The sequence below is a fragment of the Lepidochelys kempii genome, chromosome 1 (assembly GCF_965140285.1).
Source record: "Lepidochelys kempii isolate rLepKem1 chromosome 1, rLepKem1.hap1, whole genome shotgun sequence".
Classification (NCBI taxonomy): domain Eukaryota; kingdom Metazoa; phylum Chordata; order Testudines; family Cheloniidae; genus Lepidochelys; species Lepidochelys kempii.
In genome coordinates this window covers 94,426,040-94,444,620 of record NC_136380.1, presented here as the reverse complement: position 1 = coordinate 94,444,620, position 18,581 = coordinate 94,426,040, and the positions used below count along the sequence as shown (strand labels likewise).

Below are 18,581 nucleotides of genomic sequence, written 5' to 3'. Positions count from 1 at the left end.
TGACTCTAAGATCTCTTTCTTGAGTGGTAACAGCTTATTTAGACCCCATTATTTTCTATTTGTAATTGGGATTATCTTTTCCAATGTGCATTACTTTGCATTTATCAACAATGAATTTCAGCTGCCATTTTGTTGCCCAGTCACCAAGTTTTGTGAGATCCCTTTGTAACTCTTCCCGGTCTGCTTTGGACTTAACTGTCTGCAAACTTTGCCAACTCACTGTTTACCCCTTCTTCCAGATTATTTCTGGATATGTTAAGCAGCACTGGTCCCAACACAGATCCCTGGGGGACCCCACTATTCATCTCTCTCCACTGTGAAAATTGACCATTTATTCCTACCCTTAACTTCTTATCTTTTAACCAGTGACTAATCCATGAGAGGACCTTGCCTTTTGTCCCATGACTGCTTACTTTGTTTAAGAGCCTCTGCTCAGGAACTTTGTCAAAGGTTTCTGAAAGTCCAAGTCCAGTGGTTCACCCTTGTCCACATGTTTATTGACCCCCTCAAAAGTATTCTAATAGATTGATGGGACATGATTTCCCTTCACAAAAGCCATGTTGACTCTTCCCCTACAAATTGTGTTCATCTGTGTGCCTGATAATTTTGTTCTTTACTATAGTTTCAACCAATTTGCCTGGTACTGATGTTAGGCTTACCAGCCTGTACTTGTCAGGATCACCTGGTAGCCTTTTAAAAAAAATTGTGTTACACTAGCTATCCTCCAGACAACTGGTTCAGAAGTGATAGGTTACACGCCATGGTTAGTAGTTCTGCAATTTCATATTTGAGTTCCTTCAGCCTTTTTCCAAAACCTCCACTATTGACACCTCAATATGGGACAGTTCCTCAGATTTGTCACCTAAGAGGAATATGTAAGGTGTGGGAATCTTTCTCACATCCTCGGCAGTGAAAACCAATGCAAAAAATTTATTTAGCTTCTCTGCAATGGCATTAACTTCCTTGAGTGCTCCTTTAGCACCTTGATCGTCCAGTGGCCCCATTGATTGTTTGTCAGGCTTCCTGCTTCTGATGTACTTAAAAAAAAATTTGTCCCAAACTGTAAAAAAATAATAGGATCAGGTTGAGGAAGGCAACAGGCCAGTCTTAACCCCATCAGCAGCAGCTTTCTGGCTGCTCAATGCACACACCCATAGACTCTCTGCCTCCCTGTGCTCATCTCTCTAAGCGTTGCTCCAGCTTAGCTGCTCCACAGCTCCAGGCCAGATTCCATCCTGAACCACAGTGTTCATCTCCACTGACTTCAGTGGACAAGTGTGCATGTGTGTACACACATGCTGTCAGCAGACCAGGTCAGAATGGAAGTCAGGCCTACTGGTCAGAGTCTGAATGCTAGACAGACTTGGAGTCAGGAATCAGAGCTGAGGTTGGAGCCGGGTTGCCAAGAGTCAGAGAAAGGCAGGAGCAGGTCTGGTTCTGAGTCAGGAGTTAATTGGGAGTGTAAAAACTAAAGTATCTATTGGATACTGGAACTAAAGTATCCAGTGTAAAAACTAAAGGATCTATTCATATTTCATTTTAAAGAGTAATAGTAAATGTGTATTATAATACTTGATTACATTTGGTGGGGGATGTGTAAGTAATACTAAGGGTAAAACAATAAGCAGTATAAAGTAATGACATCAAAATTCAGCCACTGGTAAATCTTTAGGTAGTATAACATTTCTCATTTCACATCCGCATTCATAAATTTGATTGAATCGTTTATACTTCCTTTGAAGAGCAAGAGGAGGACAAAAGACACAGGAGGCAGGGTTGGGATGGAACCTGAGACGGAGAAGGCAAATATTTATATTCTAGCAAAGATGATTTTTGTGAAGATTTGGGAGAAAAACTCCAATTGACTTCAATGAGCTCTGACGCTTCAATCCTGCAAGCACAGTAGTCCCATTTCAGAGTAACAGCCGTGTTAGTCTGTATTCGCAAAAAGAAAAGGAGTACTTGTGGCACCTTAGAGACTAACCAATTTATTTGAGCATAAGCTACAGCGCACTTCATCGGAGGAGTGAGACTAGTCATGCAAGTAAACTTAAGCATGAGTGTGTTTTCTAGAAAGGGGTGTGTGACAGGATGTATAAACCCAGCACTAGAACTGAAAGGATTAAGGAGCAACTCTGTGCCCAAGTGACACCCTCCAGCTGCACCTGTACACCATGCTCCAGCTGTAGGCAGAGCTTAAGAGGGAATCAGACAAGGCAGAGAAAGAGCCAACCCTGATCACTCCTGAGGAAGGGCAATGCAGAAACCTCCTGGAGAGGAAGAGCCTGCCAAGCCCAGGGGGGCTGAAGGTTCAGTTGGTACCTTTTCTTTCACTACTTTGCAACAGACTGCAAGATTTTGACAAGAGAGTGGGTGGTAGGAAGTTGCCCAGGCGTGCAGCTTTAAGGCACCTTTGGGTACTGGATATTTGGTAACCCTGACAAGGCCCTGGGCCAGAGCCTAGTGGAATAGGAAGGCCTGGGATCCACTACCAACCCCCTTTGTCCATTAAGTAAGGTTGACAACCTTCACCTTCTAGACTTCCCCCTAATGCTCCTCTGCAACATATTTAAAGATACAAGTACTGTAGAGTACACCCCACATTATCAATGATCTCTCTGACTTCCTACTGTCTTATAATGTGACTTGGGGGCGGGAGAGCCCCTCAATGAAAACTTGCAGAGGACATACCATAACTCACATCAGGCCTGACACACGCACTGCACCAACACACTGTTATCATAATCTAAATCTAAAAGGTGTCATGTCCATTATAACATTATTATATGCACACTTATAACACACTTGTCATTACTACTGTTGCATGATGTTCATACAGGTGCTCTACAAAGGATTATAGATGTGTGCAGGAAATTAAAAGGTGTTTTGCAAGCAGGGAGTCCAGCCTGTTTTAGTCAAAGGAATGTTGTTTCACCTGTTTTTCTGTGTGCCCAATGTAAACGGAACCAGGTAATACCTCAGAAGACAATGAAAAGTATATCTACATGTAAGGTAAATGAAGCCACCAAGCTAAACAAATATGGGGGAAGACCACTTAACACTCACAGCAGGGGACGGTGCCTGCACACTCCCAAGAAGCCTTCCTGACTCTTGAAACAGAGACAATAGACTTTAGGAAATATAAGCAGAAAGAGAAAGCCATTTTGGCATCCATCACCAAGGGACAAAGGTGGGGAGCCCTTTGAGCTCATAAAAAGTGGACCCTTTTGCCCTGAAAATGAAGAGTAGCTGGAACTGATTATAGGTGAGAAACCTGCTTAGACAAAGCCTGTAACTTGCTGAAGTTAAGTTTTAGTCACTAGAAAGTGTGTTTTGTGTTGTTTTACTGATAAACATATGTGTCTTTTGTTCTTACTTATTACTACTTAAATATTTGTCCTTTGTTAATAAACTTATGCTTGTTTTATTACAAAACCTTCTCAGTGCTCTGTTATTAAACTGAAGGGTAATGTCCTCAGCTGAGCTAACAGGCTGGTGAGTCCTCCATCTCTTTGGAGGCAGAGAACTTAATAATGTCTGTGAGCATCCAGTGAGAGGCCTGGACACTGTAGAAAGACGTATCTGGGGAACACAGGAATTGGAGCTCACTGACTGTTACCTGCAAGTCAAGGTTGGGACTGTCAAAGTCCTGAGTACTTTGCTGGCAAGACAGACATGCACATGTGTCAGGATGCTGACACACAGTTTAGCAGCAGCAAAGCTCACTCTTGCTGAAGAAGAGTGGTAACACCGTTCTGGGTGACCTGAACAAGACATCACATATAGACTTTGGATATAGAGATAAAAAGATAATGTCACTCCGCTTTGTACTAGCTCAGCTTGGTATTAAAAACAGAAGATACTGACAAACAATAGTTATAATGAATTAGCTAGTGCTACAGCCCCAAAGTCCCCCCAATAATTTCTGTTCAAAATTATGCCTGTTTTGGGAACTGAAAGAACAGAGCACAAGTAATTAACTATAGCTTCCTGAAAACCTTCTTGTCATCCAAAATGCTTTTGTTTTGTGAACTGTGAAATATATTGGTTCCAAAGTTTACTTCCAGGAGCTTGGTAGTTTGCTAAGATCAGTTCTGTAACATTGCAAGTGAATAACTGCTCTCAATCCACTGTTCAATAATTTATTTGTTTGACCTTTAAAACAGTTTATCTTAGTATCTTAACTTTTAGCATTCTCATGAGAAACCACATTCATTAAGGATTATTTTATTCCTTACAATCAGATAAAGTTTTAAATGAAGTTTGTTGCCATGCTGTTAATACTAAAGGGAATGGCTGAAGTTTGTTGCCATGCTGTTAATACTAAAGGGAACATTTAAACATACCAGCTTTGAACTTTCACATTCTCAAACAAAAATCCTGTTCCCCTGCCTCTGACTTAATTTTGCAAATGTTAAACCTACCTTTTCTCAATAGCCAACACAAGTACCAGCCAGGTGAGCTTCAGAAATGGGGAGCTCAAAATGTTGGAGGACCACTAAGCCTCGTATTTTCTCAAAACAGATGTGGACAGATTTTAAGCTTGATAGAGGGGAAGATTTTCCTGAAGCAATGGTTCTTAACCAAAGTACAAATATTTAATAAAAAGAAAAGGAGGACTTGTGGCACCTTAGAGACTAACAAATTTATTTGAGTATAAGCTTTTGTGAGTTACAGGTCACTTCATCGGATGCATTCAGTGGAAAATACAGTGGGGAGATTTATATACACAGAGAACATGAAACAATGGGTGTTATCATACACACTGTAACGAGAGTGATCAGGTAAGGTGAGCTATTACCAGCAGGAGAGCGGTGGTGGGGTGGGGGGGGGACCTTTTGTAGTGATAATCAAGGTGGGCCATTTCCAGCAGTTAACAAGAACGTCTGAGGAACAGCGTGCGGGAGGGCAGGGGAGAGAATAATATTTAATGTTACTCCATCAGGAAAGAATTTTGGAGAAAAAAATAACTCTGAAAAATATATAAAAGTGCTCTTATAGATCACAGAATGAAAAAGTACCTTTTTACAACATCTTCACCATTCCAACATGCTAGTCCATCAGCAGCTGCTAACTCATTGATACACAGCTGATCAGCCAGACCTCCATAGAATGTCTTGTACAGCCGTAGACTGTTCATAAATTCTCTACCAAAACAAACACAGGTAAAATAATTAACATAATCAATTAATAAAAATGAGCAATCAAACTGCCACATTGTTACAAGAAATCAAAGAATGTGCCACTTTTTGTCACTCTATTGGCTCTCATTTATTAATCAATTCATCAATATCCTTTTCAGATACATTAGTTGCTTTGAAAGAAATACTACTCAATCATTGAAAGTCAAACCAAATCACAGATGAGTGCTATGGGAGGCAACACTACATGTGTACCAATAAGCTAATATTTCCAAAAATGTATGTCTAAAGGTAAGCTCCTAACTCCAATACGTAGCCACCTACATAAGTGGCCTGATTTTCAGAAGTGCTGAATATCCAGTACCTCTTTACTGACTTCAAACTATTATACAAAGACTATCTATTGGTTGTGGTTCATGGGGCAGATGAAGTTTTGGGTAAGACAGGTTTAGGGTAGAGGTAGTATTTTTTGGCTGTTTAAATTACTGTTTGGATAATTTATTTCAATTTTTGTGGCACGTTATGCTGTTGGAGTATTATTTTATGTACTCATTTTAAATAATTGTCAAGGTGCCTAGAACTGGGGACAGATTCTGTACTGAAATAAAACAATAAATACCTATTAAATTACTGGACTTAATTGGTAACTGGACTATGATATTCATTTTTATAAACTATTTGCTAGTGTAATGAAAATCTCTCAATGGAAGACCTATACCTGCTGTGAAAATATAAATATGTAGGCTCATTCATCTGCACATCTACCAATGTGATATATGCCATCATGTGCCAGCAATGCCCCTCTGCCATGTACATTGGTCAAACTGGACAGTCTCTACGTAAAAGAATAAATGAACACAAATCAGATGTCAAGAATTATAACGTTCAAAAACCAGTTGGAGAACACTTCAATCTCTTTGGTCACTCGATTACAGACCTAAAAGTTGCAATTCTTCAACAAAAAAACTTCAAAAACAGACTCCAATGAGAGACTGCTGAATTGGAATTAATTTGCAAACTGGATACAATTAACTTAGGCTTGAATAGAGACTGGGAGTGGATGGGTCATTACACAAAGTAAAACTATTTCCCCATGTTTATTCCCCCCCTCCATGCTCCATTGTTCCTCAGACGTTCTTGTTAACTGTTGGAAATGGCCCACCTTGATTATCACTACAAAAGGTTTCCCCCAGCTTCCCCATTGGTAATAGCTCACCTGAAGTGATCACTCTCTTGTTACAGTGTGTATGGTAACACCCATTGTTTCATGTTCTCTATGTATATAAATCTCCCCACTGTATTTTCCACTGAATGCATCCAATGAAGTGAGCTGTAGCTCATGAAAGCTTATGCTCAAATAAATTTGTTAGTCTCTAAGGTGCCATAAGTACTCCTTTTCTTTTTTGCGAATACAGACTAACACAGTTGCTACTCTGAAATCATTTATTAAGACCATGATTTTTAGTGTCTAGTGAAGTTATTAATTTTAGGTCTTGCCTACACAACACAGTTTTGTCAACAAAACAATGGAGGTGTACACACTGCAATGTTCCTCCCACCAATTTAACTCCCCTGCGATGCTGAGATCATAAAACCACCTTGACCAGCGGCACAGAGCTTTTTGCAACGAAGTTAGAGCAACACAGTGTCAGTGTAGACACGGCACTTACTTATGTTGTCCTAGGCAGCCTCTAGGTGTATCACAAGGACCATCATAACCACTCTAGTCAGCAGTTTCAACTCCACAGCCCTGCAGCCAGCTACAGAGGCATGCACTCCTCCTTTAAAACCGCAGGAATTTTTGAAATTCTACTTCCTGTTTGCTCCGTGTGGAGAAGCCACATAGAATCTTCCCAGCTGACCATGGCAGCTTCCCACAGCAAATGAGCTCCCACCTGGAGTACTCTGAAGCTGCTGGATCCATTGGGTCTGTGGGGAGAAGAGTCTGTGCAATCACAGCTCTGATCCAGCTGTAGGACCATTAAACCTACAAGCAGATTGCTTTTGGCATGGAGGAGAAGGGGCACAAAAGAGACATGCAGCAGTGCTGTGCTAAGATCAAGGAGCTGAGGCAGGTATACCAGAAAATAAGGGAGGCCAACTCTCACTCTGGTGTGGCACTGAAAACATGCCACTTTTACAAGGAGTGGCACCTCCACGGCCAAAAGCCCCATGGATACTTCACTGGCCGCTGTCTCCAGTAGCCCCAGAGACAACCCCATGAATGAAATGGTGGATGAGGAGGTTGAGTTGGAGAAGGATGGGGGATAGGCGAGAGGGACATCCGGTGGCATGAGAAGCCAGGACCTCTTTTTGACTCTACTTCAAGCAGTCCAGCTCTGGCGTGCCTGAAGCAGAGAAGGGGAGCTCCAGTAAGTGCTCATGGCAGACTTCCCAACTCCAAATTGATTTGCAACTGACTGGTAGCAGTCTGGAGTTGCCAACTTCCACATAGCTATTGCCACACACTTTTCCATTGTGAAGGGTTAGTCAGGCATACTCAGTCCAAAAACATGTGAAGGTCACCATAGATTCAGCAGGAATGATTGGTCTATAAGTATGGACCAATCGGAAGTGGTCTGAAGGTGATTGGAGGATAGATATGCTAATACTAGGATTGAAAAATAAGCCAATCAGAACAGGCCAAAAACTATATATAAGGCAGAGAGCAGGCAGGCAAAAATTAGTCAAGATAGGAGCGGGAGAAGAAGACCCAGAAGAGATCAGAAGAAACCTAAAAGAGCAAAGAAATCAGAACCTGCAGCAGAGGCATCCACAGAGTGACGGCAATAGCCACGGGATGCTGGGACAGAGCAGAAAGGGATCCTTAAGATATAGCAGATGGAGGAAGACTATAGAGAATAAGCATGCTAGTCATAGAATAGAAATATGGTTAATGAATGTGTATGCTTGGGATAATAAAGATGACTGTCTGTGGTGAGTATGTTCATGTTACTTACTATGTATAAAGCTTAGAGTTTATTAAGATTGCTGTCTGTGTCCTACATATGACTGATCAACATGTGCAGAACATAATCACTTGAGCCTTTTCAACTGTATGACATTACAGTCTTCAGTACTTTAACTTGTATACCTGTGCTAAGGGATTTATGTTTATGTTTTAATTCAGGTTTAGATTAACTGTACTAGGGAAGATTAATTACACTAAATAAAGAAAACACTTCGTTTTGGAAAATAACTGCCTTGGTGTGAATCTTTTGAGCAAAGGGCTGTATCCATTTTCTCCCAAGGGAGAACAGATCTAGTCTGTTCTAAAAGGTTTCTTGAAAGGCATAGAGAAATCTCTGGTAAATCTTGGCAATTTCACTAGGGCGGGCCCCCTCCTTTCACCTTGCAGAAAGAGACAATATAGGTTAACATTTGGGGAATCCAGAAGTAAGCAACAGAAAGGCTGGTCTGGAAACCCTGAGCCCAACAGCGACAGTCCACCATGTGCAGCTGCTTTGTGAATGCCAACATCAATCTAAAATGTTCTTTCCAGGACACACAGCAGGGCAGGGACCATGGATTCCTGAACAGATTCACAGCTCATCAAATATTGCAGGATCAGCCACGTTATGTTCATAAGGCTCATCACAAGACTGGAGAGCAGCACAGGATCCATGTTTTCAGGCAGAGATGACAGGCACAAAGTTTACAGGGGCAGCTGAAAAACCGCACAAAACGTAGTTGGAATCCCAAAGAATAATGGGACAGAAAAAATTGCATCATGGGATGGTGAGCCCGCCCCCATGATGTACTGCGACACATTCACAGAACTGCTAGCAGCAGAAGATGGCAATTTGTACACTGGGATAGCTACCTATGATGCACTGCTCTCTCTGTTGATGTGAGAGCACCAACTGTGGAAGCACTTTGCTGACACAAGGAGTGTTGTGTGAACATGCACAAGCGATTTAATTACAGCAGTTTATGATAAGTCAACTTAAGTTACGTTGACTAATTCTGAAGTGTAGACCTGGCATAAGATCCCTGACTCATCTTTTGAAGGCGTTGTGCAGGATTCCTTTGAGGATGAGGACTGAGAGGTCAGATACTTTTCATTCTGTCAAAAGTGTTCGCCCCTGAGTGATGTGGTGTTTTTGTCTTTATCATTCTTCTATGTGAGTTCATTCCAGAGCACAGTGAGTGTCTGGCTTCACTGACATAATTGTCATAATAGGAAATGCACCACAATCAATCCATGCACAATACAGAAATGGAAATGTACACAGCTTTTAGTGTATTTTTGACAAGTTGTTGAGAAAGGACAATTTTTCAGTGTATTAGTAAATATGTCCTGAGGCAAAGCGTCACTTAATACAGAAATAATAATGGATTTCAACTTCTCTAGATGTCTCACCAAAACAGGCAGAAGAGCACAGGGTTTAAATGTCAGTTTTTGAATCATCTTTTTCTAGACAAGACATCATTATAGGCAGCTGAGTACAAATGTGTAATCATAGTTAGCAGAAGCTACAGACCTTTCTTATCTGTTTATTTGAAAAAGCTGTGGAAATGTTCATTTTTGACTGTTTTCGTCCCTTACCACTCTGTAACATGTAGCTGCTATACATGTTTAGTGGTAAAGATATAAAGCAAATTGTTTAGAAAATATGTTAATATTCAGCTTTATGGTTAGTAAATTATGCTTTATTTACCTCGGGATTATTCAGTATCAAAAGCACTGTTAGGAAACTACAACACTAGTAAAGATTTTAAAATACCTGTTATTAATGATACCTAGGACATTGATCCAATACTAGCCATAACACTAGCCCTCAGCCAAAGTCTGCAAAAAGCAGCTGAAGACAATGAAAATGAACTGTCTCAGCTGCTCTACAAGTAGCCATAAGTACACAGGAGGATAGGAAACAGGAGTTCCCTGCAGAGATGGGAGCAACTGCAAAACAGTTTTTTAAATATACTTTACTGATATAACATTTCCATGTAAGCAACTGCTGTTATTGCCATGGGAATATCATATTCTCATGACTATGATAGGAGGTAGTTCACGTGGTAGCGGATGGGAAGTAAGGTGGTCCGCAAGACAATCTCTGTTAAGTTGTGGTGCACACAATGAAATGTTTGAGAGTTTCCCATCTAATTACAGTTAGAAACTAGGTGACTGTTCACACACAAAGAGAAAATCCTGACATGTTAATAATGCTTTAAAAAAAAACAGGTAATAAATAGTGGACTTATGTCAAGTAACAGTGGTGGCTCTTATAAGAAAAGTTACCACAGTACTATTTTATTCTATTCAGTTCAGGTTCTTAAACTGTGCCTGTCATTGTGGTATCTCAGCACTTGAAAGGATGCACAGGTTCTCAACAAAATTAGCTTGAGTTGAGAAATGCATCAGAATTTAATTACATTTCCTACTTCTCTATCAATACAATAATACGGATATTGTTGTGAGAACCAGTAACTCTCACTCAATTCACTGACCCTTGCTTAAATGACATTCTAGGGAATATACAGTAGTATCCCTTAGGGTCACTGTTAGGGGAAACAGCCAGGAATTGTGTGCCTTGCCTAAGACGCAAAATGAGAAAGAGCAGATTGCAAGCAGCAACCTAATCAATGTCCTGCAAAAAGCAATAGAGGGGATCCTATACTACCTGAAGCAGCCAGTTGCTCTGCATCTCTTTCTCCTCACACAAAATACAAATACCAGCAAGGCCTTCTTCTCAAGCTCTGCTTTCTCTCATCACTACCCAGAACACTTTGAGGCTGGCAGCAGCTTGGCCTGCCAGCTAAGCCTGTAGGTGCCTTCTCTTCTCCAGGAACCAGAAATGGAAATAACACCTCCTACTGGCTCCCACTTCCTTTCTCAGGGCAAACTGAGGGAAAAGGGAAAAGATGCCAAAGTAAAAGATTCACCTATGATTTCAGCAGACACTTCCTAAAAGAAATAAAAAATCTGGATATTTTCCGTGTGTGTGTGTGTGTGTGTGGGTGACCCTCTGTACCTCTGGGGAACACCCTACACTCCCATGTTAATCTTTATAAAATGATTGTGTGGTATCCAATGCAAAGTTTGTCATGTTGATGTCTCTGGAAGGCTCATGATGCACTGAGCATGGTTGTTATAGTAATTGTTACAGTAATGTTATACATTATAATTTCATGTATATAGTTATCCTCATGGCTTAAAGCAAGCCCAGGCAAAAAACTCTCCAAGAACAGAGAGGCAGTTCACAACTCATTGGGGCAAATATGGGACAAACCCAGCCCAGCCTCACAGGAACAAAGGATGCTGGCCTAGGCATCAACAAAAGAATCTGTTAGGCCTTGGGCTTGTCTACATTGGCAATTTACTGTGCTGCAACTTTCTGGCTCTGGGGTGTGAAAAAACACCCCCCTGAGTGCAGCAAGTTTCAGCGCTATAAAGTGTCAGTGTAGACAGTGCACCAGTGCTGGTAGCTGCAATCCCAGCGCTGGTAGCTGTGCCCCTCGTGGAGGTGGTTTTTTTAGAGCGCTGGGAGAGCTCTCTCCCAGTGCTGCACTGCGACCACACAAGGCACGTTAAAGTGATATTGGCTAGTGTCATTTGGCTGCAAGTAGCTGGGAGCAGCTTACTTGCCAGAACTGTGCATGAACAGCCCGGGAGTGGGGGTTCTACAGCAGAGCAGGGTAAGGCTGGTTCCCAGAGTCAAGGATTGGAGTGACCTAGCAGATCACCGGTCCAGATAACACCAGAGGGGAACATCACTGCATGCATGCCAGTGTTAAGAGTATTTAAGAACAGAGCACATGCTTGTGAGAACTTGTTGGAAGCAGCTAGGACCATATGGCTCTTCTTCGTCTTATGTAACCATTTAGTTCTAATAAAGCTTTACTCCTTAGACTCCAGATGCTGTCTCCTCCTTATGAACCCACAAGACAACACAGCCAGTAGTAGGGGTTGTCCACCTACCTACTGCTACATTTACAGACTGTAGGCTCTTTAGGGCAGGAGCTGTGGGGTTTTTTTGTGTGTGTTTGTGTAAAACCACGCACAATGGGGCTCCTCCTATGATACTTTGATAGCCTGTCTGTGGCCTCTAGGTGCTACTGCAATAGAATCATAGAATCATAGAATATCAGGGTTGGAAGGGACCTCAGGAGGTCATCTAGTCCAACCCCCTGCTCAAAGCAGGACCAATCCCGAATTAAATCATCCCAGCCAGGGCTTTGTCTACAATACTACCGCTACTCTTTGCAGGAGGAAGAGGAGTAATCATTCTGCACCAGTCATAATTAAGGGTCAAATCCTGAAGTCTCTACTTTATTTTAACTTAGGGTTACATACACATAAGCCCCATAGTCATAAATAGGACTTTAGCCTGAGTAAGGACTTCTGGATTTAGCCCTAGGTTCTCAGTTATTGCATTTAGTGCACTAGAAAGGAGAGTATGTGAGAACAAACCCATTCCCTCTCCTATTTCTGATCAGTTCAGCACTAGCCTCATCATACAAATAGGCTAAATAGGGACTTTAAAAGGGACAATCGTTTTGACACATTTGGTAATCCACATTGCTATGCCAATTAAACTATATTATGCAGGCTCTCTCTCTCTCTCTCTTTCTCTCACACACACACACATTAATACCCACTCAGATATAGCTGATGTTTTAGAAGCACTGTCAAATCTTCTAAATGCTTTAAACCACAGTAAATGTCCCTGCCCATTCATCCATTATTTCAGTAAACAAAAATCTAGGTCTTATAAAATGACTACATTTTACAAATGTAATAGAGCATGTAGTACCATTGAAATGTAAAGCTGCATTCTTTTCAATCTCTTATTCTCTACTAATGCATTTCGTTATATTGAATACAATCTATTCTGTTGTAAAATTAATGGCTTACTTTCTTCTTTCTTTCTGGCTGTAAAACTAATGTCTTACTTTCTTCTGTTGGCCAGTGTTTCTTCATGGTCTCTTGCAGACATCTTCATCCCTTGATTATCTTTGTTCTGATCAGAATAACTGGGGGAGAGTGTCAGCTTTCTCACAGGATGACCACATATCTTGTTTACCTAAAGACAATAAAAGGCATATGGGGAAAAATAAATAAATAATGCCACCAGTTTACAATAGTACAATAACCTACCTCTTAGTTTAACTTTGATTTTAACTCTGATTTTATTAAGAATGAGGGACAGACCCCATGGCCATATTAGAAAGGTTGGCCAGAGTTTCGATGAGTATGGGACTGGTCAAACCTACTATCCATATTTCATGTACCCAATTCAGCAAACAAGGTTGTTAGCTGCTTCCACTATAAATACAAATGGTGAGACACAAAGAAGGAATGAGATACCAGAGTGTCCTCAAGAAGCCAGGACTCGCCAATATGTATTTAATTAACTGCAGTTTTCCCGAGAGACCTTCACATCTGGGAGTTTCAGTGTTATACAGATAGTTAAAGTAATTAAGGAACCTGCTGAATGCTGGAGACAGCAACTTAATCTTACTTTTCCTTTATGTACATCAAGTAAAAATGTGTAAAAGCTTAGTGATTCCTTTATGATTGGATCAATGTAGCATGTTCAGTACAGTTACTATATCACATTCTGAACAGTTACTAGGATGGAGACTTGCATTGCTGTCATGCAAAATGTAAGTTTAATTACATCTAGTTCAGATAATAAATTCTATTAATACCAAGAAACTTACATATCTGTCTCTGACAAACAGATATAAATACATATGCTGAGACAACTGCCTATCATGCTGACCAATATTGTCTCCTTGTCCTCGACCATCTATCTTTATCCATCTGTTGTCTCTTGACTTACAGTTAGATTGTAAACTTCTTGGGGTAAAGACCATCTTTTTTTTGTGTATTTGCTTGCTTGTTCTATGTTTGTACAGTGCCTAGCACAATGGGGTCCTTGACTAGGGCAACTAGATGCTACAGCAATACAAATATAATAAATAATAATATGAACCCACATTTTCTTTTAGTAATATTTGGCACTATGTTATAACTTTTGTATTAAAGAGGCTATCAGTTCACCATTATATTACATTATTCCTATTAGTCACTGAGGTACAAATCATGGCAATATATATATGTATTAAATAGGAGATGCTCCAAACTAAGGGTCACACCCTAGACAAGATATTAATTAGACTCATAGTCCTGTACCTTGTGTGCACCAATGTATTACTGAAAGACTAATATATGTGAATTATTTTAGAAATATGGTTCCTATAAACAATCAATTTCATAAAAGAAGAGGGAAGGAAAGGAAGGGGACAGGAAGCCCCACTTCTCAGGATCCAACTTCCATAGCTAGGACACATCCAAATTTCCCCACTCCTCACAAAACACTACCGTGACAAGTAATAAAATATTCAGAAGAGAAGCTGGTCCCTATTTTAAGCAAAAGTTTGTGGTGGGGGTTCCTTGCCTGCAATATAAGATAGAGAGCTGACACCTGCTGCAAGCTACTATTCCTCTCACTCATGATTCATAGAATCATAGAATCATAGAATATCAGGGTTGGAAGGGACCCCAGAAGGTCATCTAGTCCAACCCCCTGCTCAAAGCAGGACCAATTCCCAGTTAAATCATCCCAGCCAGGGCTTTGTCAAGCCTGACCTTAAAAACCTCTAAGGAAGGAGATTCTACCACCTCCCTAGGTAACGCATTCCAGTGTTTCACCACCCTCTTAGTGAAAAAGTTTTTCCTAATATCCAATCTAAACCTCCCCCACTGCAACTTGAGACCATTACTCCTCGTTCTGTCATCTGCTACCATTGAGAACAGTCTAGAGCCATCCTCTTTGGAACCCCCTTTCAGGTAGTTGAAAGCAGCTATCAAATCCCCCCTCATTCTTCTCTTCTGCAGGCTAAACAATCCCAGCTCCCTCAGCCTCTCCTCATAACTCATGTGTTCCAGTCCCCTAATCATTTTTGTTGCCCTTCGCTGGACTCTCTCCAATTTATCCACATCCTTCTTGAAGTGTGGGGCCCAAAACTGGACACAGTACTCCAGATGAGGCCTCACCAATGTCGAATAGAGGGGAACGATCACGTCCCTCGATCTGCTCGCTATGCCCCTACTTATACATCCCAAAATGCCATTGGCCTTCTTGGCAACAAGGGCACACTGTTGACTCATATCCAGCTTCTCGTCCACTGTCACCCCTAGGTCCTTTTCCGCAGAACTGCTGCCTAGCCATTCGGTCCCTAGTCTGTAGCTGTGCATTGGGTTCTTCTGTCCTAAGTGCAGGACCCTGCACTTATCCTTATTGAACCTCATCAGATTTCTTTTGGCCCAATCCTCCAATTTGTCTAGGTCTTTCTGTATCCTATCCCTCCCCTCCAGCGTATCTACCACTCCTCCCAGTTTAGTATCATCCGCAAATTTGCTGAGAGTGCAATCCACACCATCCTCCAGATCATTTATGAAGATATTGAACAAAACCGGCCCCAGGACCGACCCTTGGGGTACTCCACTTGATACCGGCTGCCAACTAGATATGGAGCCATTGATCACTACCCGTTGAGCCCGACAATCTAGCCAGCTTTCTACCCACCTTGTAGTGCATTCATCCAGCCCATACTTCCTTAACTTGCTGACAAGAATACTGTGGGAGACCGTGTCAAAAGCTTTGCTAAAGTCAAGAAACAATACGTCCACTGCTTTCCCTTCATCCACAGAACCAGTAATCTCATCATAAAAGGCGATTAGATTAGTCAGGCATGACCTTCCCTTGGTGAATCCATTCGAGGTTTATGGACTGATTTCCATATTAAAAGGAGCATAACATTTGCTAGAGAATTAGAAATCAGATAAGAATATGTGATTAAATATTAATACATCAGGATCAGACAGGTTATCACCCCAATGTGTATCAAAAAGAAACCTAAGACTTATGTAAATTGTACTTACTTAGCCCAGTCTAAAAGGCAAGAATCAACATTGTCACTGACACAGAAAAAGCCTTCAACTGCACCGAGTTGTATTTTTGAGTAACCAGATGTCTGGAAAAATAAGGATTTGGATCCAAATACAGAAAATGGAAAAATGTTTTACATTTAGATCCAGAGGCAAATATATGAATAAATATCTGCTATGTTTATTTCTGAAAGAGGGTAAAGGAATAGTGCCTACATCCATGCCTACTTGTTGATCTAGCAACAGAGCCTCAACATATTATACTCTGGGTGGAAAGGGAAGAACAAATAGTGAGGAAAACATCCACTAATTCCCACAACTAGACAGATCTGGATGATAGTTAATATTTATTATAGAGAATATTTCAAAATGTAATGCCTGGAACCCCAGCTAAAAGTTTCTGACCTGGTGTTTTAATTTTTCAGAGGAAGGACTGAAGGAAGGGTAGATACAATATTTCAAGAAATTAAATATTTTAATGGAAAATGTGTAGCCATACTAGAAAAAAAACTCTGGGCTTCAAAAATTCCTTTAAAAAATAAATATATCCTCAACTGCCTAACTGTACCATAGACAAACAGAATAATAATAAAAAAAACCACATGAACTGACTACTTTAGAAACAAATTTATTTCAAAATGATGGAAAAATTTTATAGATATAAAAACTGAAAACAGACATATTCTAGAAAATGTTTCTACTGCATTACGCCAGCATTCAATAATCAGTAACAATAAATAATAAAAAAGCTGAACAACTCACTTATATTAATGATAGTATCTCACACAGCTGAAAGAGTAACCTCACTGGTGCTTATGAAAGTTTCTTACGTCCAGATATTTAAAGGTATTTAGGCATCACTCTGCTCAAAGTTGCAATGCCTTACTGACTTGGGAGCCTAAGTCCCCACTGACTTTCAACACTGAGTGGACCAACTCCTAAATACCTGCTGGTACATTACTTCTGTGAGATGAGCACCTGCTCTATGCAACATGCATGCCATTTGATGATATTCTTAGTTACTGGTAGCTTCTTCCAGTCTCTGATGCTCAAAGTCCTGCTTAGGTTTGCCAACTTTATTGCACAAAACCAAACACCCCTGCCCAGCCCCTTCTCTAACGCCCTGTCCCTGCCCTGCCGCGTCTCAAAGGCCCTGCCCCCACTCACTCCATCCCCGCTCCCGCCATCACTCACTCTCCCCCACCCTCACTCACACTCACTGGGCTGGGGCTGGGGTGTGGGAGTGGGTGAGGGCTCCGGCTGAGGGTGGAGGCTCCCGGGTGGGGCCAGAAATGTTGGTTTCAGGGTGCAAGAGGGGGTTCTGGGCTGGAGCATGGAGTTGGGGTGCAGGAGGGGGTTGAGGACTCCACTGGGGGTGCAGGCTCTGGGGTGAGGCCGGGGATGAGGATTTTCAGGTCCAGGAGGGGGCTCTGGGCTGGGGCCGAGAGGTTTGGAGTGTGGGAGCAGGCTCAGGGCTGGGCGTTGGGGTGAAGGAGGGGGTGCAGGCTCTGGCTGGGGGTGTGGGCTCTGGGGTAGGTCCAGGAATAAGAGGTTTGGGGTGCAAGAGGGAGCTTAGGACTGAGGCAGGGAGTTGGGGTGTGGGAGGATGTGCGGGGTGCAGGCTCTGGGATGGGGGCTCAGGGCTGGGGCAGGGGTGTGGGCTCTAGGAGGCTGTAAGGGTGTGCTAGGGGGTGCAGGGCTGGGGCAGGGAGTTGGAGTGTGGGCTCTGGGAGGGTGTAAGGGTGTGCGAGGGGATGCAGGGCTGGGGCAGGAGTTGGTGTGCGTCGGGGGATCAGGACACAGGCTCCAGCCAGGCGGTGCTTACCTCAGGCAGTTCCCAGTCATCAGTGCAGTGGGGCTAAGGCAGGCTCCCTGACTGTCTTGGCTCCCCGCAGCTCCTGGAAGTGGCTGGCGTGTCTCTGTGGCTATGTGGAGAAGCCAGGGGCTCTGCGCGCTGCCTGTGCCTGCAGGTGCCGCCTTGGCAGCTCCCATTGGCCATGGTTACCAGCCAATGGAAGCTGCAGAGCTGGTGCTGGAGCGGAGGCAGCACGCGGCGTTTCCCTGATTGCCCTCCACCTAGGGGCTGCAGGGACATGTCGGCTGCTTCCGGGAGCTGTGCGGAGCCAGGCCAACCAGGAAGCCTGCCTTAGCCCCACTGCACCGCCAACCAGACTTTTAACAGCCCGGTCAGCAGTGTTGACCGGAGCTGCCACAATCCCTTTTCAACCGGGCATTCCAGTCCAAAACCGGATGCCTGGCAACCCTAGTCTTGCTACCAGACTCTGTCTACAAATTTAACTCTTCTTATTTTCTTGGTATATCTGAGAAACTCAGACTTGCATACTCGTATCATTCAGTCCACTGCATCCAATCTGTCTTTTCTAAATGTTCACTGGTGGCTGTCATTTTTGAACCATTAATTGTACACGTGCACTGAATTTACTTCTGCCTTTCCTCCCTAGCTCATTCCTTGTTGTCACTCTGTTACTTCATTAAACTGTTGTGCAAATGAAAAATTCATGTCTCCAGAGGCCTATTCT

The 18,581-nt window shown here is 42.3% G+C and overlaps 1 protein-coding gene across 1 annotated transcript in view; it reads right to left on the bottom strand.

The window, feature by feature from the left end:
• Nucleotides 1-4,917: 4,917 nt before the first annotated feature.
• GPC5 (glypican 5) overlaps nucleotides 4,918-18,581 on the bottom strand; it is a 226,181-nt gene continuing 212,517 nt past the window's right edge. Inside the window, exons 4-5 of the mRNA XM_073347708.2 lie at nucleotides 13,038-13,168; nucleotides 4,918-5,147 (exon numbers count right to left, since the gene is read on the bottom strand). Of these exons, the coding sequence (XP_073203809.2) occupies nucleotides 5,003-5,147; nucleotides 13,038-13,168 (276 nt within the window). The 3' untranslated portion in view covers nucleotides 4,918-5,002. The remainder of the gene's footprint in view (nucleotides 5,148-13,037; nucleotides 13,169-18,581) is intronic.